Source organism: Myotis daubentonii, chromosome 7 (assembly GCF_963259705.1).
Source record: "Myotis daubentonii chromosome 7, mMyoDau2.1, whole genome shotgun sequence".
NCBI lineage: Eukaryota > Metazoa > Chordata > Mammalia > Chiroptera > Vespertilionidae > Myotis > Myotis daubentonii.
Genome location: NC_081846.1, coordinates 16255842 through 16283648, shown reverse-complemented (window position 1 = coordinate 16283648; position 27807 = coordinate 16255842). Strand labels below are relative to the sequence as shown.

The 27807-nt window shown below is 37.2% G+C and overlaps 1 protein-coding gene across 1 annotated transcript in view; it reads right to left on the bottom strand.

The window, feature by feature from the left end:
- Positions 1-27807, bottom strand: part of CPS1 (carbamoyl-phosphate synthase 1) — a 112780-nt gene that overhangs the window by 12229 nt on the left and 72744 nt on the right. The window contains exons 22-33 of the mRNA XM_059703025.1: positions 23980-24121; positions 22374-22439; positions 21375-21438; positions 19448-19629; positions 14553-14747; positions 14081-14148; positions 12366-12441; positions 10060-10137; positions 7492-7599; positions 5543-5632; positions 3784-3954; positions 1317-1391 (exon numbers count right to left, since the gene is read on the bottom strand). Of these exons, the coding sequence (XP_059559008.1) occupies positions 1317-1391; positions 3784-3954; positions 5543-5632; positions 7492-7599; positions 10060-10137; positions 12366-12441; positions 14081-14148; positions 14553-14747; positions 19448-19629; positions 21375-21438; positions 22374-22439; positions 23980-24121 (1315 nt within the window). The remainder of the gene's footprint in view (positions 1-1316; positions 1392-3783; positions 3955-5542; positions 5633-7491; positions 7600-10059; positions 10138-12365; positions 12442-14080; positions 14149-14552; positions 14748-19447; positions 19630-21374; positions 21439-22373; positions 22440-23979; positions 24122-27807) is intronic.

Genomic DNA, 27807 nt, shown 5'->3' with positions numbered 1-27807 from the left:
TTATGCAACAGACCTTGTAACATCAGACTTAGTGACACTTGGAAATATGACTCTAATAATGGAAGAAGAATTATCTTTTTATATTTCTGAAACAGATATAACAAAGGGAGAGCCTAATTTCTAATTTTTTCATATTTCCATAATTCAACAACACCAATAATGTACGTCTGGAGGCAGAATGGACTCCGGCACTGAAAATGGATTTGCCACACCAGAGCAAGTGGCATGAAGGAAAACATTCTCTCCCTGCTCTGCACCGTGGGCCAGCTGAAAATAGCCCCTCTCCTGAGTGACCATGGGCTCAAGATAAACCCAAAGAGAGTCTCTTTCAACGACTGGAAATGGAATGCAGACCCCTTGCTTTCATGTTAGGTTTTCTCACCTAGTAAATTAAAAGAAGCAGCAAAGGAGCTAAGAGAATACAGTCGTCAATCCACATACAAACAAGATAGCCATTTATTCCTCACTGCCTGCCTTCCTGTCTCACATGGTTCCTCATTGCAGACCATGCTCGTAACCAGGCAACCACATAAAACATCACGTATTTGTTGCAATTAAACGTTTCCCCTTTCAGGTTTTCCTCAATACCAAGAGGAAGCCATGATGCCTCACAGTCTAACATTGACAGTCCTGCATGCATGGATGAGAATGTGAAGGTTGTATCTGGTGAGTCTGTCAAGAGCTAGGTGATTCATAAAATGTCCTGACACTGACATGTAGGGAACTTTCTAGAATCTGACAGCTCTCTACAAGAAACACATTTCACATTCTTGAAAAAACCTTCAGCTGACAGAGTCCCAACACAAGTGAAGAGGGACATCCAGTGGCCACTCCCATTATAGTTTTTAGATAATCCCCAAGAGGTTAAAGTTGCTTTGAAAGTCGTTCTAAAATTTTGCATATATTTGCATGTTGCACAATATTTAGGACCATGATCTTTCTGATGATGCACATCTATTTTACATTTTGTTAGTAAAAATCCACTGATCTAATGGGGGGAGGGGTTCAGAGAGACCTGAAAACCTTAAAATAAAAAGAAAGACCCAGAAGATATTTGAAAGCTATTCTCAATGTGTAATGTAGAAACCAATTAGAAATACATGTATTATATTCACATGTTGATTTTAGAATCTGGTCCCCCAAAATAAAAGGTTTTTCTTTAGCTCAAAATTCTTAAGCCCTTTTCAGACTTATTCTAATAACAGAAGTTTGTGTCCCCATTACTATTTACTAACTTACTTTACTATATTCAGATCAGAAAACCAGACATTTCAAAGTAGACTTAATGAAAATGTTTGTTATCATTAGCTAGTTACCTCTCCAGTGGAAGCCATCTCACATCTCAGGATGGGGTCAGCATCCCTCAGTCGGGGCCAGGAAAACATTGGAGCCTGTCAGAAATAAGGGGGAGGAAAACGCATGTGAGAAATGTTTAAAAGGACTAAGAGAGAAAAAATATATTAAGTGAATCATCTCGCACACAATTCATTTAGGCTATGGTAGACATGGAAAAAGAATCTCTTTGGTCCAAGCATCTGACTTGAAAAATGGCTTTAAAACTCTGTTCCAAGAATTTCCTGAGCTCTTAGCCAAAAACTTGGGTTAAATAATCACAAATTATTTCTGTAAATAGGGCCCCTGTGACCAGTCTAAGCCAGTGTTTCTAATCTGGCCTACACAGAGTCTTACTGGAGTGATTTCAAACGAAGTCTATTGGGCATTGGTCTACCCAAACACAGAGTTCAAGCACATTTTTTTCTTGGTTGGCTTTTGAAACATTCCTCTTCTTGTTTTGATCATTTGAACTTGCAAGAAGCCACCTTGCCAGAAATGTCTGTCTGTAAGCTGACTTCTGAGATATTAAACTGCTGTTGACACCTCTTAAAAAGCTTTGAAAAACATTCTGCTTGGAAACACTTTCGCGCAGAACTTTCATATGAACTAGAACATGGACAGGAGTGCTTCTTTTTCATTCATTTTTATCAGTGCAACTCACTGAGAACTGAATTCTTATTTCTTGCAAATATCCATTTATCTAGTCTAGACTATTTCTCCTTAGATTCAGGCACCCTTTGAATTGTCATGGGAATTCTAACTTGGAGTCATTTTACTGAGTCATTTTAGTCAACTTATCATACATTCCTGCCCTCTAGCATCTCAATACCCTCAGTTATTGATGTCTACCTACCTATCCAGGGCTATATTAAGATTGACTATAAATAAATAATTTGAAAAAAGTAGATTCATATTCAATAATAACTAGGAAAGAAGTAAACTAAACGATACAGTACATTTTGAAAATGCATATCTACCCATCAATATTATTTTTAGTGGGAAATTGTTTCATGTGTATACACATTCCTGTGTCTATGAATAAAGAAACATGAATTTGAAATTTATATAGAATCTTCAGTGGAAAATATTTTTCAGGACCTTGTTGGTCCAAAAATGATTTACACACACACACACACACACACACACACATATATGTCTGTGTGTGTGTGTGTGTGTGTGTATTCCCTTGAAAGCTGTAATGATTTAATGATTTATGTTTTGTCATAGTCTCCAGGTTTAAAATGCTACCATTCCCCAACATAAAAAGTGACATTCTATTTCAGTGCACTATAAAATCCAAGCATCCTAAATTACTAACTTAAGTAAGATTAATAAATAACTTTTATTTATAGCTTCAATGTAAGGCTTTCCACTGTGTAAGTCAGAGTCTCCACTGTAACACAGTTGTGATTGAGTTCACTAGTACATGTAGGAATGGAAGTTTCTGGAAGGCATCTAAAACATGTGTCACATAAATATGTCACTCAATATAAATTAATTTCATGTGTGCTTCAGCTAAATCATTCATATATGTTGATATAATATCTCACTAATCCTCATGCCTATCCATTAAAGTAGTTAAAGTCACAATTACAAATGCTCTGGGCATGGGTACCCGGAAGCAGCTAGAGAAGCACAATGGCTCATTGCGAGTTATCATTATAAATATGCATATAGCCCAGCTGGTGTGGCTCAGTGACCTATGAACCAGGAGGTGATAGCTTGATTCCTGGCCAGAGCACATGCCAGGATTTGGGGCTCAGTCCCCAATAGGAGACATGCAGGAGGCAGCCAATCAATGATTCTCTCTCTCCCCCTCTGAAATCAATAAAAATATATTTTTAAAATATGAGATACACATATATATGAAATTATTGAACAACCCTTAAATTTTCTTGGTCACTCTTCATAAAGGTGCTGGCAACTTCCTCACTCTCACAGCGCAACTGCTATCTCAAGTTTTCAAGTGGGAAAACTGTACCACTAAAGAAAGTAGAGACTAAGCAACAATGACCAAGGTGGCAAGAATTTAACCAACACCACAGGAGAAAGACTGTTACAAGGTTCATGCATTCTTGAAGTCTTGGCACAATTCAAATGTGGTTCAGTTCAAGCCTCATCCTAGCACTATATATCCATGATTTCTGTTTACCAACTAAACTGGCACCATCATGCATCAGCTTCATAAACGTAGTCTATAATTCACTCAGCTAGTCAGTTTTGACTCAGTTCTAAATGGTTTTAAAGTTATTTTGAAATGCACAGTGGTTTACATAAAGTTGGCTCTAGTGCATCTTCATTACATATTCAAAGGAAATATCATTAACTTTTTAGTCCAGCACTTTAGTGAGAAGGTTCATAAAATATCAAGGTTCTTTTGATGAAAACTTGTTCCTTTCACTTCCTTGGAACTTACAAAAATGACTAATACATTTTTTCAAATGTTACCTTAATTGCAACATAGTCAGAAGGAATGATGGGGTGCTCCAGTGTTGGAAGAGGGGTCTCATCAATGCTCTCTCCAATCATCACTTTGGTGGCCACATCAATGAAGTCAACCCCAAGCGTCTTGGAAACAAAGGGGAAGGATCGAGAAGCCCTCAGGTTGCACTCAATCACCTACAAAGATAACAAAATTCAAAAGAAGACAAAGATGGTGAGAGCTAATAACAATATTAATGTTCTCCCCAGCAATTGGGGTACAGCTCTTCCTGACTGGGGACCAGCCATTGTTTTGCCAGCTTCTCCCTCTACTCCCACTGCTTGCACTTTTCTAACTGGTTTGCTTTCAATTAGTCACTTTAATTCTGACTTTCTTTCCTTTTCCACAGTTCCATTGCCCTGCATTGCTGACAGACTGATGTCAATGCAAGCTCAGATAATCCCACATCCCTACTGAAAGCTGTCATTGGATTTTCACTGGCCATCAGATTAAGGCGGAATCCTTGAAGGCCTGCTACCCTCCTGTCTCAGTATGCCCCTGTGTTATCTTGTACCACTTTCATGGCCCCAATCTTACTTTCCAATTTACCTTGCACTATTTCCCTAGAAAAAAAAATGATCTTCCTGAACTGAACTAGTCACTATCTCCTAAAATGTGCCGAATTTTCTCATAGATGTTCTATGTGTGATGTCCTCTCTAACTTCCTTCTAGCCATTCTTTGAGATAGAGCTCAAAATACAAAATCTTCCTTGAAATCTTCTATAATCCACTTCAAACCAAACAAACAGACAAATGACACTCAAATACATGCTCGTGCACATGCAAACACATGCACACCAGTGGATATGCTCTCTCTATTCTGTGATGCCAATACCATTTCATTTGTACATCCCTTCTAGCAGATATTTAACTCTAACTTATATTATGGTTTCCTTTTTTAAAAAATATATATTTTTATTGATTTCAGAGAGGAAGGGAGAGGGAGAGAGAGAGAGAGAGAGAGAGAGAGAGAGAGAGAGAGAGAGAAATATCAACGATGAGAGAGAATCACTGGCCGGCTGCCTTCTACCCACCCTATACAGAGGATCAAGCCCAAGACCCAGGTATGTGCCCTGACCGGAATTGAATCATGGGCCCCTGGCTTAACCACTGAGCCATGCCAGCCGGGCTGATTTTCTACAAATTCATCTTCTTCCTAGCTCTCATTAAATTAAAGATAGTTTGGAGCAGAGACTGTGTTTTATAAATTTTTGTAACCACCATATGACTTTGCATGGCAGATGCTGAATCAATACTGTTTACTGATTGGCAAAATGAAATAGACTAAATTAATTAAAACTAACCTAGTTGATTTAACCTTTTTTATATTTTGGTAAATGGTATAAAAAACAGCTTTCTTTTTTTGGAAAAGAGCAAAGCAACACTTCAGGGCATGTAATGTATGACTATTACACATGTCGTGTTCTGATTACTTTACGGTAGTCACTGTATCCATCTGTACTATACTGTAGGTGGCGGACAGTGATCTCTCCAATGGATCAGAGTGCTTTACAAAGTTGTGACTGACACATCAGGGCCTCCACGAGCCTGTGCTTTCAAACTAGGCAGGCATTATACACTGTGAACATCCTATACCCAGTTACTAACAGCGGCAGGTGGTCTCACTTGCTCTGTGTTGTATCCACAGGGAAGATTACTAGAAGGACACAAACCAACAACATCTAACACAGCAGTGCTCTCCTCTCACACTTCGGCATTTCTTACCAAGACATCATTTCCTTTGACGAGAAACTGGACGTTGAATGGGCCAGAGATGGCAAAAGCCTTTGCGATCTTTCGGGTAGCATCCTTCACCTAAATCAAAAGAACAATAATATAGAGTTAAGAGCATATCTTAGATAAATTCCCCCAAAAGTTACAGATCCTTAAATTTGTATGTCTTTAATTTCTCTTTATAGAGAGCTACATTTCCAATAATAATAATGTAGTAGTAGTAGTAGTAGGAGTAGTAGTAGTAGTAGTAGTAGTAGTAGTAGCCACTATTAGGCTTCTTTTAACAAAATAATAATATGTGCTAAATATTCATACCAGAATACCATGGGGGAAAAGCAAATAATTTACAGAATTATTTCTCTGCCAAATGCTCCTATCTACCTACAATAATATATTCTTGTTTCACTTTGAGGGCTAAATGGAATCTTCCAGTTTAGTTGCTTTAGGACCAGAAACTGAGATCAAACTCTATATTAATCTAAAGACCCTCTTTCTGAGAGGTGCAGGCCTGAAATTACATGGTATTGCAAAGAGACCAGAGAGATTTCTTTTATGTGCTTCTCTGTTGCCCTGCACTTTGCAAGGGTAGATATCATGGGCAGAAGGAAATAGTTCTTCCTTGCAGGGAGGGCTTGCATATCACATAGAGGAATTTTTATAGCCAGGGCCAGAAGGTACCCAAGATAAGAGGTGGCCCAACTGTAGAAGCAAGAACTCCTCATTCATTACACTTACAACAGTGGTTTGGCAACTTAACTGGTTATTAAAGGAAGTAGAGCTCATGGCATATTGAGCTCTGAGAGAGTTGGAAAGATCAGAGCTCTTGAAGCCATTTATTCTGATAAGAGAAACTGAAGCACATTTGAAATCCGGGGATGTTCTTTTTTTTTAATCGTTGAAAGTATTACAGGTGTCCCCCTTTTTCCCTCCACCCACTGACCCCCTTCACCCTGCTCCCGTTCATTCCCTCCCCATGCCTTCCCCACACTATTGTCTGTATATGAAGTTCCTTGGTTATCTCTTCTTGCCCCTCCCCACCCCCCAAATAGGTCAGTCAATTGCATGCTTCAGTGTCCCTGGAATGTTGTTCTTTGATGCCTCTGGTATTATAAAGCATCCTGCTACCTTCTTATTCTAGAATAAGGTAAGACCTTCAGAATCACACCCAATGTACCGCCAGCCAGACAGGCCTGCGTAGATTCTGATGTCAGGGTTATTAGAAAGATTCACTAAAAAGCCAAGCTAGACCTAAAATACCTGAAGACTAAAGTAACATCTGCAAGAAATAATATGAGAGTCTCTAAGAATACTCCTAGCAGTGCATACTGAGAACTGAGTCAGTCTTCATTCTTGGGAAGGTCTTTAAAGCAGTGGTTCTAAAAGAGGGGTAAAAAAATGACATTTCAGAGAGTTCTGGTTTCAGGTGGAGTTAGGGGTGAATAGTGAAATCTTCCAGAAGACACCTGCAGGACTGCTGCATACCTGCTTCTAACCGTGAGACATTGCTTTATATGCTATTCACCAATAAGTAGCTCTCAAACATTCATTAGCATCATCTGCAGCAGTTTTCCAAAGGTGGTCGCCAGACCAGTAGCAACAGCATCATTTGGAAACTTGTTAAAGATGTGAATTTGGGGGCTCTGCCAGGAACTACAGAACCAGAAACTGGGGTGATTCCAGCGATCTGCACGTTAATAAGTTCCCCAGGTGGCCATAGGGCACACTGAAGTTAGAGAACCACTGGGCTAGCACACAACCAAACGACTCCAAAGGCAGTGATGGGAACTGTTATCTCCAAAATACTGAGCAGACTCTGAGCAAGGAAGTTCCCCTCATAATTAGCTTTTGCCTGGATCACATCCTATATTGCTATCTGGCTTTTAAAAAAAATGTTTTTATCTTTGCTTTTTCCCCTTTGACTTTTATTTATAAATGATGACCTTTTCGATGGCTCCTTGGCTGATGGTTTGTGTGGGCAGCATCAGAGTCGCGTCTCCCGAGTGGACGCCTGCATCCTCCACATGTTCAGACATGGCATGGGAGATGACCTGGCCAAGAGAAGATTTTGGAAAGAGTTGTCAGGCACCTACTTCAATGAAGCTACTGCCTTGCCCACCCCTTTGATTCTGAAAGATGCCTCGAGCATTGACCGGTTTCTTTGCCAAGTCCCCGACGAGCAGAGTAGAAGGAGCTGCACAGTAGACTTGTCAAGCCTCCCTGTGCAGTGATAGATTGCCTCTAGGGGAGCCTAAGAATGGTGAAGAGCATACCTCCCTCTCCCAGTGATTGGAACGGGTATAAATAATAGGAAAAGAGGACAACTAAACCAACTCCTATTGATGTTTAAGAACAGATAGAAAACGAAAGCATTTGGGAGGCACTGGAGATATCTTTATCTCTTCCTTCCAGTTTAGGTTTTAGACACTGGAAAGAAAACGAAGATGGGATAGATCAATAGCCAGCAAGGTAAATGTCATAACAGATGAACCAGAAAGAACACTTCAGGTATACAGATCAAGAGATCTTTAAATTGAAATTTGAGAGAGGAAGGAAGTTAAAGGACAATATTCTTGTCCCCTTTGTAGGTGAGTAAACTAAGGTGATATAAGAATAAAATTACTCAAGTACATGTGACTACTATGGGGCCAAGTCAGGACTTTGAACTTTTATCTGTCAGAGTCTAATATTTATGGCCTCAAGCACTATAACCAGACTGTTAATAATGTGCGTCTTTGGGAAACGATAAAGCTTAGAGCCTCAGAGAATAATTGGGTGACTGTAAAAGACTTAAACTATAGCTACAATTTGCTTATCATATTTATAGATGACTTAAAGCACAGTGACATCTGAGTCTCAGTCCCACTGTCATTTACAGTTCTGTGACCTGGGCAGGATCTGATAAGATGGAAATAACAGTAGTGTCTGTCTCATAGAATGTTTGTGAGGATAAAAGAGAAAACGTATAGAGTGTCTGGCATGATATTTAGTGCATAGTAAGCACTTAATTTTTTATAGTGTCCAGAAATAAGGAGGCAATAGTCCAACTGAGCTTTGCAAATATTATATATCTGAAGTACTGTGTCCATTTCTGAATGTGACTCATTAAAATAATGTGAATAACTTGGAAAATTTCCAAAAGAGGTAGGCCAGGATGATAAGTAGTGGTCCCTGTCTGAGAAAAGCTTAGGGCAAGAGCATATCTTGCAACTTAGAGCCAAATCAGACCAACAGACCAACTTTACCAGCACAAAATTGAACAAAAATATTAATTTTTCTAGGCTAGTCTTATATTCCCCACTTCCACTGGTATGACTACATTCCTCTTATTTATAACTCATTCTCAGATATTTAAACTATTACAAAAGTAGAAAGACTTTCTTCCTTTTTTTTATTACATATGCTCTACAATTCTAGACGTCAGGAAGTCAGGGAGAAAAATTTATAGGAAAGCACACCTTCTTTCAAAGAAGGAATATGTGAGATATAAAAAAAACCCTCAAAACAAAACTATATATATATATATGTATATATATAATTTTATGACTTTTTGTGCTCTGTATCACCAAGAGTTAAACAACAACAACAAAAAAATCACCACCTTCCCGAATGCAGTGAAAAAAATGTTCATCTTTGGATGTGAGGTTAAAATAAATAATCCTAAGGATGCTTCCACTTAAGATTATATGATTCTGTGGTAAGAAGTCATCATTATTATATAGATTTTTTATCAAAAAAAAACACCTCATTTTGAACTGTTAATTTAGAAGACAATTTTTTTTTACATCTTCAGTAGTGTTTTGTGGCATCTGCACAGTAGAAGACAAAGGCCAACCTTTTATATTTTCTTAAAGCAAATAAAATGACATGAGCTTCTTAAAACATAACTTCCTATATTGCCAGATAAATCATAAATTCCTGACTACACAACTAGCATACTGAAGGAACACATTCTTCACATTTTTGTTTCTCCCTGAAGTTGGATGCATTCATTGCATTAGCAATCTGAGACGTGATATGTAAGCCAATTTTATGTTATTATCATTATCCACCCTAGTCTGTTTGGTTTTGCCTTTATCACCTTATTAAAAAGAGCGTAGATGGAAAATCCAGAGAGAAGAAAAACTAAGGATTCAATTAGGAACTTCTGAAAGAAAAGTATTGGATGTTTTTATAATATCCACTGGAACATAAAAGGAAACTTAAACAAAAGAAAATGAGAGAGAAAATCTATTCAAAAAGAATGTTGAGTACCAGATGATAATTAATTTTGAATATCATCAAAGAGAAATTCTAACAGTATGATAGATAGGAAATGTGATACCCATGACACACCAACAGAGTTGTCAGTGAATTTGAAAATTATTTCGACTGAGCAGCTTGTCCATTATTATTAAAGACCTGTTTTGTATAAATCATAAACTCTGATCTGTGTTATGTTTCAAAACTGCCAAGGAAAATGATATTTGATGGGAAGACAGGGATGGGGGAGACGGAGATAAAGTACTTACTCTTCCTTCTTTGCCGACAGCATCCATTTCAACTTCCCGGGCGCCCTCAACAAATTTTGTCAGCACCACTGGGTGTTCCTGTCACCAGGGAAAACAGGACGACAGAACCTTTAGCTGAAATTATCTGTGTATTGTCAAGTAAGCCATGTACCTTAAGCAAATATCAGGGCAATACTTGCAAAAAAACTTAATGCTCTCACGCTACACAACCACATGCGCCAACTTGTTTTGTAAGAATGGGTCATTCTCTGTTTACAACAAGAGAGAGGCTGCTTCTCCAAGTTTAAGGACTCAGTGAATGGAACACAAGTTTTGAAATTTCAAATATAGACTTCTAGGTGAGTTAGAAAAAGGAGGGGACTAAGGAGAGGGCAGCATGGGGTTCCTTTTCTGTTTCCAGAGTTACAGATAACTTATGAAATGAAATATGTATTTTATTAATAATTATATGTTGTTATTGTTTCAGGTTCTTTTTGTCTTCCTACACTTATCTTTTTCACCATGCTTGGCGCCTTAGCCATATAGTGAATGTTTGACCAATTTCTATGGTAGAAACTGCATGCTTTTCCTCAGCTTTTGGGCCTGCACAATGCTGTTCTTTCTTTCTTCTCACACCCACGATGTAAATCTTTTAATTATGAATCAAGCATTTTAAATCCATTTAAAAATCTCTTCTTCAGGGACTGGAACCCAATACCTATACACTATACCTCAACATCATGTATCTTTTTCTATTGGAATGCTCATCATATTTAATTGTATTTAATTCTAATTCTCTGATGACTCTAGCAAAGAGAGACCTCCATGTGAACAGAGTCTGATCTATCTTTTGATGAATAACACCCCTGTTACTGCGAACAATACCATTACATAGCAGGTGCTAAATATGAATAAATTCATAAATAGATGAGTGACGGAAGGGGGCAGGGTAGCGGTTACTCTAGAGTCCCTGCATTGAGTATACAAGATTCTGCTATAGTTTGATGGAGAGACTTGCACCAGAAAGTACTTAGTCAGGATCTCTATTTAACGCATTGGTCCTGCAAGCATTCTATTTATATACTAGCAAGAAAAAAAATATTTTTAAAAATATTCTAACAAGTAGAAGCCCTATGAGATCCATTGTTCAGGCAAAAAAAAAAGGGGGGGGGGATACCTGCCTCATCACTCACATGAGACCAGCTGATCTAGCTGCTGGTTTCTCCAAAGGGGAGTACAACAGGACTGTTGGCAGAGAATTCAACAAAGGGTAGTGTCTCACTCCTGAGCACATTGGAGAGATTCTGTCCTTGGTTATCTGACTTTCACACAAAAGTAAATCCTAAATCCACTTGGTTTTCTTTTTTTACACTTCTGGTATCTTATCACTCTTTATGTTTATCCACTCTCTTCACTGCCCGAATGTCCTTGGTTGGGGAGGGGGGGGACAACCATCACACAGAAGGGTGGTCAAGCTTCATGTGTGCAAGAACACATGCTCTTTATTCCTCTTTGAAATGCCTCTAATTTCACTCTTTAGCTCCTTCCAAATTCCACTCACCTAGCATCAAACTCCTTTCTATAAGTTGTGTGCATGCTCTCTCTCCCTCTCTCCCTCTCTCCCTCTCTCTCTCTCTCTCTCTCTCTCTATATATATATATATATATATCCACAACTAGCTTTTGAAAGCTTTTAAAAGGAAAACATTACTTTCATCCACTACATTACAACATCTGCAGATCAATAACCCAACTGGGAAAATCTTAAATGGATTGCACTGAGGTAACACTGAAAGAGAAAGTAAAAGCTGCCTTAGTGTAGGAAGGTGGTAGAATCACCACAAAATTACAAATATTTTTATTAACTAAAACGGAATATACCAAAGTGAAAAAAAATCAACAGGTGAGGGAAGGCATTTACCATTAAAGTTGCAAGGTTGACTTAGGCAAAGTCTCTCCAAAGATGAGAATTAAAAATCAGGGTTCATGAGCATGGTTGGGCAGCCCTTGAGGCTGGGGAGTCCAGGATTGACTTAACGAGCATCTCACTCATGATCAGACAGGATGTTTATCCAACCAGCTCCTATCTAAAGTCATATCAACCTCAATTGTGATCAAATATGCACTAGTTATCCTCTTCTTCAACTCACCCTAAGAATCTAAAAGTAAATTCACTTGATTTTTTTCATCCCCACCTGTAGGAGACTAGTGGGTAAAAGAAGAAGGAAAATCATCCTAACATCATCATGTGCAAAGAAAAACAACACATGAAATACAGTATCAATGAGCAGAAGAGGTAGATATCAACAGGAGAAAATTGCACACTACCTGAGAGACTCTAGTGGCTTCCTCTAGGAATTTTTTCATCTCATCCTCAGTGAATACCACATTCATGGCAGACCCACTAGGAAAAGAGGTGGGGAAAAACAGGTCAGTTTCATTACCACTTTGGAAGTAGAGCATCCTAGACTTGATTGCTTCTCAGAAAGGTTCTAGGAAACCTCTAGTTTTGGCCCAGAATAAATAAAAAGATACCTTTTTGTAAATTGAGATTTTACTCCATTAAATCAACAGAACAAGTGACCAAAGGAAAAAGTCACTGAAGTAGAGGAAGAGGAGGGGTTAGACCTATGATAACTGCCCAAAGAAAACCATGGTAGCTCTAGAGATGGCACATCCCCAACGTTTGTCCTTTCTGATTTCTGTTCTTGTTTTCACTCTAGTGGTTCCAGTTCATTCTTGAACCTTAACAGTTTCTTCTCAGGATCTCGTTTCTCTAACTGTTTCTTCAGAGTTCATTACCCAGCCAAAACAGGTCAGACTATTATCTCAACCAGGTTACACAAGAATCTTTTTTAGTAACATTTGAAAATATAATGTACAGTATGTGACTGAAAGGTATTCAACTGTGTCCTTTTTAAATATTTCAGAAAGAATGCTATCTGAAATCTATTTACTCCGAATTTTGACGTTTTCAAAATGGAATGGAAGGAAGACTAAGAGGAGGGGGAAAATAAGGAAAACACATTACTTTCTACTTCCATGTTTAAAAGTAGTATTTTTTTTTTTACCTTTTCTACTCTATTGCAAATTTTGCATAAAGAGCTTTCAATTTCTTTATCTATTTAAGACAGGAACGCTAAGGCTATAACACTGATAATTCACAGTATAGGCAACTAAAACAAAGAGATAGATAAAGATGAGAAAGAAAATGCAATAGTCAAAACTGCTTTCTGCAACCCCCCCCCTTAAATATTTGTGTGTTTAAACTAAACTAACAGTAGTATCTCAAAGGAATAGTATTACTGGACTGTGGCTTATACAAAATGTCATTTGAATAAAAAGGAAAGTTTTCCACCTCATTTGAAATTTTTCATTATTTTAAAGGATCCCATCTCCAATTCCATTTACACTTTCAAATTGTGCACAGCAAATTGTTGTTTCTCTTATTATCCCCTGTTCAGTGAAGTAGCTTCTTACATGTGGTAACATCTGAAGAGAGGAAGTGATAATTCACAACTTCTCCTTTGATGATAGGTTTTAGTTTCAAGGTTTAATATAAAAGATCCTCGCTGCCCATTCCCTCACCATTATAATTCATCTATTTAAAAAATGTGATCTCAAAAACTCCAGAATTCAAACCAGAGGCACCATCAGAAGGTGCTGACAACAATCAAAAATAAGCTGTCATTTCCAGGTAATAGAAAACAGATGCTGAGGAGAGCTATCTCACATTTTGGTTTGTTTTTTTCTCTAATTGTCCTCGTCTCTAATGTAAAATTATCCTCCCACAGTTTGGCAAGAAGATGCCTGAAGCCATGCTTCTAAGATATAGGACTGTAGTATCTTCCTATTGCCACTCCCTGAAGGAAAAGCATTAAACTGAAGGACTGCTGCATAGGTCCTCAATTTGGCTGCATTGGTTTTGTGATTGTTGATGGATTTACAAATTACTAGACATCAGAGCCTATTGCTATTAGCACACAGCATGCCGTTCTCTATCTCTTCATTTTTAAATCATTGTTTGGAAAACAAGATATTACCTCAAAACATAGGAAGGTCTCAACAAGCAGGGGTAGCCCACAGACCTCGCAAAGTCCAGCGCCTCATTCTAATGGATGGAAACAACAACAAAAAATGTATAAGTAGTTGAACATATTCCATGAAAATGCAGAACAGATTCCTTATAAGTAATAACACAACTCTTTTTATTCTCAAAAGACACCATTAAAATGTAAATTGGACATCGGAATATATAAAATTTCTAGTGTCTAATTCTAAATATCAAACCTAGTTCAAAACGAGTTTGAACTTTTTTTCATTGTCTGAATCTTTATGAGACTCCTATCAATTTATGACCAACATTTAACTGCAATCATAGAAATACAACAACTTTAAATTCACTAAGCAGAGTGCGTTCTATGTGCCCTGCAGTTAACACCTGCAGTAGTTAACATTCAGGTTGTGACTCTTCAAAAGAGAACATAGAAAACAGACATGTGCTTCTCTCCTTACCAAAGTGTTGACAGCTTTCCAGGGTGCCTGAGCCACCTTCAGCTCATCCAGGACTGCAGAGAAGATAGAGCGGTCCTCAGCCCTGTCGATCTGTAGAGGGCTGGTGCCCATGATCTTCACACCGTTCTTGTACAGAGGCACTGCCAGGTTGTTGGGGATCTGGCCTCCAACTGATATGATGCAGCCACTGCAGGCCTGGAAAAGACATGTGCAACATCAGCCACTGGGGTACCTCCATCATGAGCAACTGCCTCCATTTCCTTATGAAAAACAATTAACATGACGGTGATGGTTTCATTTCTCCTGTCAATGGATAATATTAGATTGTGCCACAAAGAGATAGATGGACTTAATTCTGACTTGCCAGGCACTTACATGTAAGGTCCTACACAATTCCACATTACTACCATATATGACTTCCTCACAATTACAAATGCATGTGTGACATTTGCATGTGTGACAATTAGAAAAAGAAAAGCAAACCCATAAATATATTTATCACATACTCTACACTGAAATCAATTTATTCTTGGACTACTGTTGTAACTTTCTAAGTGGATTCAGATCCATCCTTCTAACACTGGCCTCTTCCGTTCCCCTCATGCCCACCCACTCACATTGAGATTAATTATCCTACAAGTTACTCCTATATTCAGAGTTCTCTAAGGGTGCTCATCACCTGAAGGATGAAGTGTAAACTCATTACCAACAGAGCAATTAAAACTTTCCAAACTATCTATCATCACTTCACCTGGCCCCAGGCAGAAGACTGGGCTCACTGTCCCCAGCCACAGCTTCCTGCACTACTTCACTTTCCCCTACTATTGTTTCCTTACTTTTTTCCTCCTCTCCCTTATCTAAACTCTAACTCTCCTTACGCCAAAGTCCAGTCTAAATCCCATCTCCTATTTTAACATCTTCTCTGCTTTCCTGCTACCCTGGAGCCTGTCTGCAGGACTCACTGATATTTTTAGATCCTATTTCCTTATTATTTGCCTTACAATCAGTCCCGAATCTTTAACCTTAATCTTCTATTATTAGTCAAAACTTTAGAATTAAAAAAGGAAAAAAAAACACACATAAAATCTCAAAGTTCCTCAAGACTGGTGTTCTAGTGGTGAGGGTGAGCTAATGTGGACTGTTGGAAGCTGGATTTGAAGTTGGAAGACCCTTCCCTTTTTGGTTCCCTCTGTGAAACCCACCTGAAGGTTCAGAATTCTTATCTGTAAAATTAAGATAATAGTACCTACCTACTTCACAAGATCTCTATGAAGATTACATAGAAATAAACAGTAAAGTTTTTAATACAAGTGTATAAATGACATTATTATTAATACTAGAGGCCTGATGCACGAAATTTATGCAAGACTAGGCCTTCCTTCCCCTGGCTGCTGGCACTGGCTTCCCTCTGGCACCTGGGACCAGAACTTCACCCTGGCCACAGACAGGCACCCGGGACCCGGGCTTCCCTCCAGCCCCAGCTTCGTCTGCTCTAATTAGCATATTACCCTTTTATTATTATAGTTTAGAAAATATAATATTAATATTTAGGCCATTGATTTTGACATAATTTGTGTTTACTTTAATGACCTTCTAATGAAATATTAGAATTGCTGAAGTAATAGATATGTACCAAGTGCATTTTTTCATTATTTGAAATCATTATGAAATACTCTTTTTAAAAAATGAAGCTAATTTCTCTCAGAAATTATAGTTCTGCCTACACAAACACCTGCAATTGTGTGCTTAAATGCATTGTAAATAGTATTGAAAATAATAATCCACAGTTTTGCATATTTACAAATGTATTTTGGCTACTTTTATCATCATTTTTATATTCAATATGTAGTTTTTCAAAAACTTTAAGAATTCTTTTGATTATAATGTTTGTATTTGCTCATTTTTAGCTTATGAATGGTGTTAATATTTTAAAAGCTTAAAAAATGAATTCCTCTCACATAAATGTATACAAAGGTCTCTTATGTGAATGACTCCAAAATAATTTCTAAAATTAAGGGAGCAAAATTTGGAGTTAACTGGACTAAATAGGAGCTTAAAATTGAATTAAAAGCCTTTAATTAATAAATATATCAACATTTTTCGAAGTAGTTAGTTGTATGAAATTGATTTTTATTTTTTAAGACATTAGCAACTTGCAAAACAATAATAATATAAACTGCTACTTGTTACTACATCTGTATGACCTTCAGAGTGTCTCTCTGAGGCGGTTTTTCCTCTCCCCATTTTTCATCTAAAGAAACTGAGGCTTGGTAAAGGTAAATACTTGCCCATCTTTCTTAGTTGAACTCAATTCTACATTTTGTAAAGCAGCTATGTTTAATCTTTGTATCTTAAGCTAACGATTTTTCTAGCTGTTTTCAGAGATGGTTAATGTTACAGAATACAAGAAGAGCTATTCTAAAACATTCGTTTTGAAAAGTGGTAGATAGAAAAACTTTCACTGGCAAAGTCCTATTCTCATTATTGACCTCCAGAAATACAGATCATCACTGGGATGACAAATAATCCCCATAGGAATGGGTGAGAGTAATGGTGAGATGGTGTAGTGCAAGTTTTGGAATTCAGTAGCAAAAGGAATTCAGTAGAAAAGAACATGTTTGTAAGACAAAGTTAATATAGGACAGTTTTCTGGAAGAATTCTATTTGAAAATAGCCCCAACTCCAAGTACAGAACTTGCAGGGGCTTAGAGAAGAGAACCTGGTATCTCACACAGGTAAATTATCATCATCGTAATCACTTCACATCTAAATAGTTTCAAGTAATTTACTGAAATAAATATTCTAAGATTTAAATATTGTTTCACAAATATGTAAAACCTTTAGCCTAAACAAATTCCATTGACTCCCAAAGTTATATTGCTCTCACCTACATGCGTTTGTATCTTTTTAACCCAGCTTAGCTTCCTACTTTTTAAAACCCATTAGCACTAAGCTAATGTCTGCAGCCAAAGGAATATGTCATTATAACATTTTATATTTTAAAAAAATAAGAGCAAGTAGGAAGGAAATTTCAGCATTCCTAGCATCTCCTCTCGCTCAGCCTCTGATCAAGACTCCCTTCAAAGCAACCAGCTTTACGCACAGGGCAGGTCACCTTTTTTACGTCTCCCTCGTGTTTCTTTAGAGGCGCTCCCTTGATGCCATGGAAACCATTTTGATCCTGAACTACACCAAGAGACCCATCATACTTTCTATCATCTCGTATAGCTCTAGATCTTTGGGAAAGCCCATTGCCCTTCTAAGTGACTCAAATGTGTGCTTTTGAATAAGTTTAGATGTGCTTCCAATTTTCAGCAAATTTACTACGGAATGCCTCAGTGCCTCCAGCCTCACTAGGGGCATCCAAGGTCAGACAAGGACACTCTCCTAAAGGTTGAGAAAAACCTGTTATGAGCGACTGTGCAGCCTGCTATGAGGAGACACACAACCACCTCATGAAAAGAAAAATACATACACATATATGTACAGGTATGTGTGATTTGTGTAACTTCCTAAGATAGTCTAAAGAGTGCATTAATGGAATATTATTCTTATGTTCTCCAACATAACATTTAAAATAACATTATAATATATAGTAGCACTTTAATTGCCAATTAGCTTCAAAAAGGGCAATTTATTTATTTCTATCACACTGAATACAGTTATATGTGAAAAGAACGCATTAATATCCACATGTAACTATATCCAAAGGCAGTCACAAACGTTTCTAATCTTTCCTTAAAGAATTCCTGGGGAAATGATTAATTATGTGTGTAAAATGCCTGCTGCTACTGCCTGCAATGCTTAATATTTTAAATAATTATGTAATTTTTCCCATATTTATGTCATGAATCCCAGTTTTATTTTAATGCCTTGAAGGTGAGGACCTGGCCGTTTTGCTCTCTATCTTGCTAAACCTGGCATTTAAAAGGTGCTCAAGAAACATTGTAGACTACGTTTATTTTTTATCCCCATCTATGCATCTGAAATGAATATTACAGAATCATTAGATAAACCATGGTAGGGAGAAAACTAAAAATTGTGCATATTCTACCTAATGGTTAAAATGTATTATATTAAAAAATTAGTAAACCAGACCCAAATAGACAACTAATGGTACATCATCCTAAATTTGTTCATTTTTCTTTTTTTCTGTCCATTTTACTTCACACTAAAAATCAGCACATTGTTCCAGCACTATACTTTATATTTTACAATGGGATTTCAACCACAAACCTTATGTTACCTTCACAGTACATGCATGTAGTGCTCTTTTACATTCATATAATTCATTAAGAAAAGAATATAAGTACTGATTATCTGAATCCACAGGGAAGATACACTCAGTAATATTAGAGTGGGAGTGGAGGAGCATCTGTAGGAAAATGCTCCTACAAAATCACTCGCAATGGTCTCGTCGATCTAAATGGAAGACTAATGGCTTCATCTGACAGCACAAAGAATTAACTGGTCCTTTGTGAACAAGCAACTTCTCTCCTCTGGGAACTGTGGTTCATTATCAAGTTCATGAACTAGAGAGAGGCTGCTTGCTGTATGTCTGGATGACCAATTCAATCATTCTGCAAAATATCTATTGGGGTTGCTTTGTACTAGTTAATATGTGCCTGGCACTTGTTACCAAGAGGAGTTTTTAATATAGCTGGAATGCTTAGAAAGAAAGAGTGAATTTTATATGAAAAATAATCACTCTGAGCCAGGGCCTCAAGAATCTAAGACTGGGGTGATTATTTTTAGAATTTCACTACAAAATTAGACAACAGAAGACACTGACAGCTTTTTATCCTGAGGGGAATTACAATCTAAATCTATATACATGAACACATATATAAAATGTGCACTGCCTATATTTTTCTTTTCTTTTTTTTTTTTTTTACCTCCTGATGGTAGATGTCTAGGATTCTCTCCAAAGACAACTCTTCAAAGTACAGTTTGTCACACTCATCAAAGTCTGTGCTCACGGTCTCAGGGTTGCAATTCACCACCACAGTCTTCTTGCCAAGTTGACGCAGCGTGCGGATACTGGAGACAGCACACCAATCAAATTCCACACTGCTGCCTGTGGAGACAATGAGATTGGGAAGAGAGGTAGGAGAAGCTTGAAGTTACTACACAAAGAGTAGCAGAAATATATTGCCAGTCAGTTCAAGCTAAGGTAGCTAATGCCCTTTCCTTTTTTTTTCTGCCTATATTTGATTTATTTGCCCCTTCCTTTCCTCAATTCAATTCAATTTTTAAAACTCCAACATATAAATTTCAGATCCATTATGTGTACTATCTTAATAGCAGGAAAAACAGAGATTAATTAAACAACAATGACTTGTTGGTTTGTTTTATATGCTAAGTTCTGCAATAGGTCATATCCATATTTGAAGCATACAGAACCTTAAAGTGAATGGGAGGTCATTGTAATGAGAACAAAAAACAGCCCTCATTTACTGAAAAGAAATTCAAAGAAAACATACGGACCTCAGGACACAAAAGTAGTTCGTTTAGTGATCAGAATACTTGAGTTTTTGTTTCAGTCCTTCCACTTACCCTGCTGTCTGAAGGCTAAACCCAATGATCCCCTGAGGTGCCTTGTAGCTCTGACATATCTTAATCGATTAGAAATCCTGTCCTTTCCAAGCATATCCTTTTAAGGTTGGCAAGGCCAGCCCATGCAGAGTGAGTGACCTTCTAAGAAGTAATTTGAAGTATAATAATGGCCTTAAATGGCTCAAAATATCACCTCTACTGGGATGTCATAGAACTGAAAGTTCTAGGATTTGTACTAATCCTTGGCATTCGGTCTTTGTCTCCTAAAAATTGTTGTTAGAATAAGTTATGCAAATGCAGTAGCAAGTTAATTCTCACTATCAATTAAATATAGATTTGACTGTCATCTCAGCTAGTTTTCCCTGGGCCATCAGGTAATGCAGAATTTTTGCATTAATCAGGTAAAATTTGAAGAGGAAGGAAAATAGGTCTAGAAAAGAAAAGGGTAGGTCCTGGTGACAGAGTTTGGGCCATAAGAAGGTACAGTAGTAAAAGTATAAACACTTGTCTTCCATGATTTAGCCAAAAATTGGTAAACTGGCTTATCTAAAGCACTTAGTTAATTGTAAAAGCTAAAATAGACTATGCTGAAAGTAACAAAGTAAGGCTATATACATTTAAGTAATCTATTTTATCATTTCCATTTTAGAATGTCTTACAAAAACTAAATGTTAAATACACTTATTAGGAAATATCATTGTCTATTTAAACACATACTTTGCAACTGTAATAGATCTTGATTCATTATTAAATATCTATGTTTAAGTGTCTGGGAGGAATATAGAACAATTTCTGGTGAGAATGTCTTAATCAAATCATATAATGCTCTATGCACCAATAAGAAAAGCTCTTTGCATTTGATGTCAACAGAAATTATATGTTAAGTCAGAAATTGCATCTACAAACATAATTCTGGCTGATGTATATAGATCTTTGTGAAATATTATGCTAGAAGAGAAAAAAGTCAAAGTGAAATTCATTCCTCAACCCCAGTGAAAGACTCAATTTAGTTCATGAGGATGAAAATGATAAAGGGATCATAATGAAATGAAAGGAGATGGAGTTTGTGCGGAGGCCACATTTGAGTCCCACTTGTACCACTTAATAGCTGCATATGTTTGGGTTTCATCTCTCTGAACCTCAATTTTCTAATTTGCAAAATATTTATTATGATAGCACCTATTTTACATAGTTTTTAGAATAAAAACATGTGAAAAGTATTACATAACCTATAAAGCCCTATGTAAATATAAGTTATCACTTTACCAATGTGATATGGACCACAGCCCAGCACCATCATTCCATGTTCATCAAAATTGATATCATGCTCCTGAGAGGACAAAAAAGAAGATGTGAAAATCATTGTTATTCTTCCCTCTAATTAAACTATGTGTCCTGCTTTTGAATATGTCTTTCTCGTTCTTCCTCTTGCTGACATGAATCCTCTATGAGTCTGGGGACTTCTAAGTATAAAGCTATAAAAGCTCTACTGTTTGTAAAATAATAATAATAATAATAATAATAATAATAATAAGATTGATATTTTTAAATTAAATAGTCATTAGAACATGTCATAACTGTATGGTTTATGTAATGATTGTCCTTATCTTTTAAGATTTTTGATTTCATCATCTTAAGACAGTTCTTCAAAGATGAGTACAGAAAGACATCATCACATCTGATCCCCATGATGTCTTTATTATCACTAGACTAGAGGCCCGGTGCATGAATTCGTGCACCCAGTGGGGTCCCTCAGCCTGGCCTACAGGACTGGGCTGAAACCAGCTTTCCAACATCCCCCAAGGGGTTCCAGATTTAAGAGGGCACAGGCCAGGCAGAAGGACTCCACTGGTGCACGATTGGGGCTGGGGAGAGATGTGGAAGGTTGGCTAGCTGGGGAGGGACCGTGGGAGGGCTCCAGGGCATGTCTGGCCCAACTTGTTCAGTCCCGATCGGCAGGACCCCAGCAGCAAGCTAACATACCGGTTGGAGCATCTGCCCCCTGGTGGTCATTGCACATCATAGCGACTGGTCAATCGGTCAACAGTCTACCCCCTGGTGGTCAGTGTATGTCATAGCAAACATCCTTAGCATATCATTAGCATATTATACTTTGATTGGTTGAACGGCCGACTGGTCGACCAGACACTTAGCATATTAGGTTTTTGTTATATAGGATAACCAAAGACAAAAGACAGATATTCACCCATGTGTACCATTTACTAAATCTAGAGATTTCTGATATGGCAGTGTGGCAATTTGTACCTGACCATTGTAGGTAACATAGAGGTAGTTTGTTACTGATGGGTATTCTGCAGCCAGTGTATCAATCTGAAAAAGAAAATAAATAGATAAATAAACAAATAAATAAATAAGGAGTTTTCTTCTTTCTTTGTTATAATTTCTTTTTTAAAAATGATTGTGGGCCCTCGCCAGTTTGGCTCAGTGGATAGAGCATCAGCTTGAGGACTGAAGGGTCCCAGGTTTGATTCCAGTCACGGGCACATTCCAGGGTTGCAGGCTCAATCCCTAGTAGGGGCCCTGCAGGAGACAGCTGATTGATGATTCCCTCTCATCATTCATGTTTCTATCTCTCTTTTCTTCTCCCTTCCTCTCTGAAATCAATAAAAAATGATTTTTTAAAAGAATGATTTGGGGTTTTTCTTGCTGCTGCATTCATATTCCTTTAATGCCTATTACCACCATAAATAAAGACAAGACAAATGTTGTACAATCCAATTGCTTTCTAATTCTGAAAGTAAGAGGGGTGGGGGGAATGAAAGAATTTCATTATCACTTGAGCAATAATGACAATATACATCCCAGAGTATCACTGAGTCCTTATGGTAGTACCTCTCATGAACACAACAATGTGGTCATATAATCAGCAGGGTACCAAGGCTTACTCAGCCAAATGATCTAAAGCAGCTGCAGATAAAATCTAAAATCAGAGCAAAAGACCTATATGTAGGATGTCTTCACAAATTAATGCATCTGATTCAAGTTACCTATGGCAATGAGCAATTGGATGACACAAATTTCATAAAGCCTGGGGGAGGGGGAAAGGAGACAAGTTTTCATTGAACAAAAAAAGTAAAATCAATAGAGGTAATTCAGCTCTCAAGGGCCAGAAGCTCAGCTTAGAGGGCAAGCTCGTGTCAAGCAGGTGATAAGGAAAATAGATAATAATTGCTGAATAGAAAATATTCAGCATTAAGCCTGAGACCTAAGGGTATGCATGTGCCCCCTGAGCACACTGGAAAGGTCAGTGATTTTAAAGGACAAAAACCAGCTGGTGGTACTTTAAGCCAGAGTTGGCTTTACTATTAAAGGCCAAAAAAAAAAAAAATCACAATGGTACACCTATGGAAGTTCTTATGTGATTGTCATGAATACTAGATGAGCTCATTATGCCCAACCCTATCACAATGAATACTAAATGATCCATAATGATGGAGCACTTAAAATAAAGTATTACCTTGTAAAAAGTTAGTGCCAAAAGAGATAAGTATTCTTTTCAAGAGCCTCAGCCAACACGCTAGGGTATTACAAGTCCTTCTGTTACATTAAGGATTTCTCTTTCTACAGATATATTTGTACTTGGTCAAAAAGCAGAGGAGAAGTCATTTTGATTTTTCTTTTTCATTTAGGCCAAGAAAATCATGTCCTCACTCTTACCTTTGCATCCCAGTTACCCCTTAATCCTTTCCCTTTTAAGCATAAATAAATCCTGTGCCGAATAAAATTGGGCTTCGATTGGACAAGCAGAGTCACATTCAAATTCCGCCCCACTTTTTATTGACAATGACCCTATGAGTTGGTACCCACATTTCACTTGAGGAATCTTGAGAAGAAAGGGAAACTACTTTACCTGTTTAACCCAAGGGTGGATGTTTTTCTTCAACCTCAGTTCCCTTGTCTGGGCCTCAGTGAGCTTGAGGCATTTGGAAATCTGCTTGTCGGAGAACCCAATCTCCTTTGCCTTTTTCAGGGTTTCTGCTGGGACGGACTCACTGGGATTTAATGAGAAAGAGACTCATGTTTAAAACAACCACAATAAGAAGCCATGAACTATTCAATTTCAAAAACACTAAGGTTCTTTATTTTCTAGGTTCAACTTGTTTAGATCTATCTTTTAAAAATACACAAATAACCCACTAACACTTATGGCCTTTATGAAGTCTACTGTTTGCAATGCTGATCTTTTAAATATGTGGATTCCTACTTTCACACCGTATGCACCCTCTTCTTATTTCCTGAAAAATGGTTCCTGCACTTACTGTCCTGATGAATTTCCTCTTTAAAAATAATCAGGGACCCCCCTTACTAAATTGAGGAGCTCTTCCTCAATTTTCATCTCCTATCCTGTCAGCATGTTTGATGCACCATTTTTAAAGTATCTTCCTCTGGCTTATAATAAGTTGCTTCTCACCCTACTTTATTATTCCCAATAACCATTTACTATTTATTCCCAAGGCTCTATCCTCAAGTTTTAGTCTGGCTCACAAGTAGTCAATGACACCCAAATCTGCAGCCCCTTCTCCAGTGTCTGACCTGTGGCCCAGGTCTTTATGTACATGAACTTTGAGAATCACCTTTACCTGGGCATCCCAACATTGTATCAGACTAGGAATTCTCTCCATAAACTGCCTTTATTTACTAATATCACATATCATTCTGTTAAAAAAGTTATTTTTTGGCCTTATGATTATTTTCCACTCAAGCCAGATTTATCTCCTCACTTTCCCCACCCTCATTTCCATGAGTTGGACTGGGTCCATGCTGTTTCTCTCATCTGCAAAGCCTTGGCTATTCCCGTTACCTACTCAGCTTCTCTCCACCTCCCAAGCACCCTTCTTAGGTCAACAAAAGCCAGGCTTCAAACACGAAGACTTCTCTGTCTGTTCTCACCTACAATGACCTTCCTGGGCTCCTCACTGATGCTTACATTTTGAACCAAGTTGGAATTTGGACGCACACTGCTTAACATGGCATCACCACCTGGTATTTTAAATGTTTCTTACTTTCATTTATTTTATTTTTAGCAACCAGACTTTTCCCTGCTAGATTCAAGTTCCACAAGGGCAAAAAACACAATTGACTTATTTACCAAATTATTCCCAAAGCCTAGCACACTGTCTGGCCCACAAACATTTAATAAGTACTTATTAAATAAATTAAGATAACTATAATTCTATGGCTTTTTATTTTATAGAAAATACAAATAAGCTATTGAAATCAGCTTGTAACTAGAATTCAAAATGTACACAAAAATAATTTACACAGGCCCAATGTTCAGAAATATAGAATACTACTGTAAAAGCATCTTTAACCAAGTAACTGTGACCAGCAATAGTCAGTACAATAAATTTCTGTTATGATAGTTTGATAGTAAATTAAAAAAATTAAAACATAACAGTGTGTCATCAGATGATCTAATAATAAAGTACTTTCACTGAAATTCTCCTATTAGAATGTAGTTGAATGAAATCCATTGCATTTTGTTCATTCTGTTCTTCAATCTTTTTTAATGAATTCATATTCTGACTTTAAAAAAGAGAGAATAGTGCTGGTATATTTAATAGCTATTTCTCTGGGTTTTTGATATCAATATTAGTTTACATTTTTGCAGCTACAGCTCTTCCTATTTAATATACTTTTTTCTATACCATCTAAATTCCCTTCTGTCTCTCAAATCAATTTTTTATTTCTCCCAATGAATTTCATTTCTTCTTTTTATATTCCCATTTAGATTTTTAATCTTCCCAGGTAACTGATAAGCATTCTCTCAGACCAATACATTTTCCTGCCAAATTCTTGAACACAATCTGATATTTAACTATTATTAGTCATTCACTATGTGTGTCAAGCACTGTGTTATATGCTGTAGAACTGTGCTGTCCAACATGGTAGCCACTAGCCACACATAAAAATTTAAATTTAAGTGTCAATTAATTAAACTATTTTTTAATTATAAATTTAGATCCACAGTCACCCTAGCCACATTTCAAGTGCCCAATAGCCACATGTGGCTAGTGACGATTGCACGGGACAGTGCAGATTACAGAATGTTTTATCATCTCAGAAATTTCTACTAGACAGTGCTTCTCAAGAAGATACAAAACAATATTTGAAACAATGGAATGATAGAGTGATTCAACACATTTTATGGGGAGATAAGCTGTGTGGTGAAATGTGAGGTCAGAAAAAGGAGATAACAATGTGAGTGGCTGTAGCTGAGAAATACTATGGCAGTAGAGGGATGAGAACAGAACCATAAAGAAAATGTAGTGTTATATAGATGAAGGAGTTGACAGATGTGCTATAAGCAAGGGCAACTTCATTGCAATCATTTGAGGCAGCAATAGATATCATAGGTGTAGGAAACAAATGGAGGATTTATAGTTGGAAAAAGTAAGAAATTGTGGATGGCGGAAGTAGGGCTACATTCACTGTCATTCTTTAACACTTAGTAAACATGTGCTGTGTATCAGGCTCTATGCTACCTATTTTAATGGCAGAGAGATAAAGTATAGAATCTCTACATTCAAGGAAGTTAGAGTATATTAGGAGGCAACCAAATACCTACTGATGTATCTACACTGTGAGAGGTGCTATGAGAGAAAAGTATACGACAGGAGGCGCTCGCTCAGAGGAAGTGTGTCCAGCTTCTACTGGGAAAGTCTGGAAAGGCTTCGAGCGTCTGAGAGTCTTTGAAACATACAACTTTATGGCGGTTTGGTTTAGTGTTGCCCCCCAAAATGTTGTTGAGACAAAAGCAGAGGACGGGTTTTGTTGCTGTTGATACTTGCTTTAGAAAGGTATATTTCCACTTTCCGTGCCAAGACTACGTTCGTAAACCAATTGCTCATTTGTTTATGTGCAAGTGAGCATTCAGCCTCAAAGTGGAAGTGCTTGAAAAATAAGCTCCTTTTCTAAATTAGAAATTTGGATGATGTTCTTTTCAAATAAATATCTTCAATTATGACTTTTGTGGAAGATCTCAAATCATGTTAATGTTTGTCTGCATGAGGAAAAGCTACACATTTTCTCTGTGATCTGCAATTATATTAAAAGCATAGGTATGAAGTTTGAGTTAAGTGGAGAACCACACTACATATAACATTGCATCAATTCTTACCCATAGATTTTTCTAGCTATTTGCTAGAGCATTTTCCCATCATTGTGGGATATCAGTAAAAGAAAAGATGAGCAAAGAATAAGTAGATCTTCAGTAAGACATTTCTTTTATTACAAAAACTATCTGAGGCAAAACCCATACTATATTACTATATTGACCATCACACTAATCTAAATAACTAAGCCTAACCATACACATATGAAACATCCCATGAAAAGAACCATCGTGCCTATAATTTTGACTATGGACAAGCTTAAATGCAATTTCTTCAAGTCCAAAGATGACCAGAAGTAATATATTAATCTTTAATCTTTGGGTCATGTTTTGGGGTTTTTGTAATTTTGTTTTTTGCCTTGGATGATTTTTGTTTTTCTTATATGGAATATCATATAAGAAAATAATTATAATAAAATAATTCCTCAAAGGTTCCTATATTGCTTTAAATGAAAGTTATAAATAATGATGCTAAACAACCGAGCAAACAATAAACCACTCAAATTCCTCACGTTTCTATTAGGGATGCAATACATTTGCATTTGTTTTGTCCACATTCAGCTA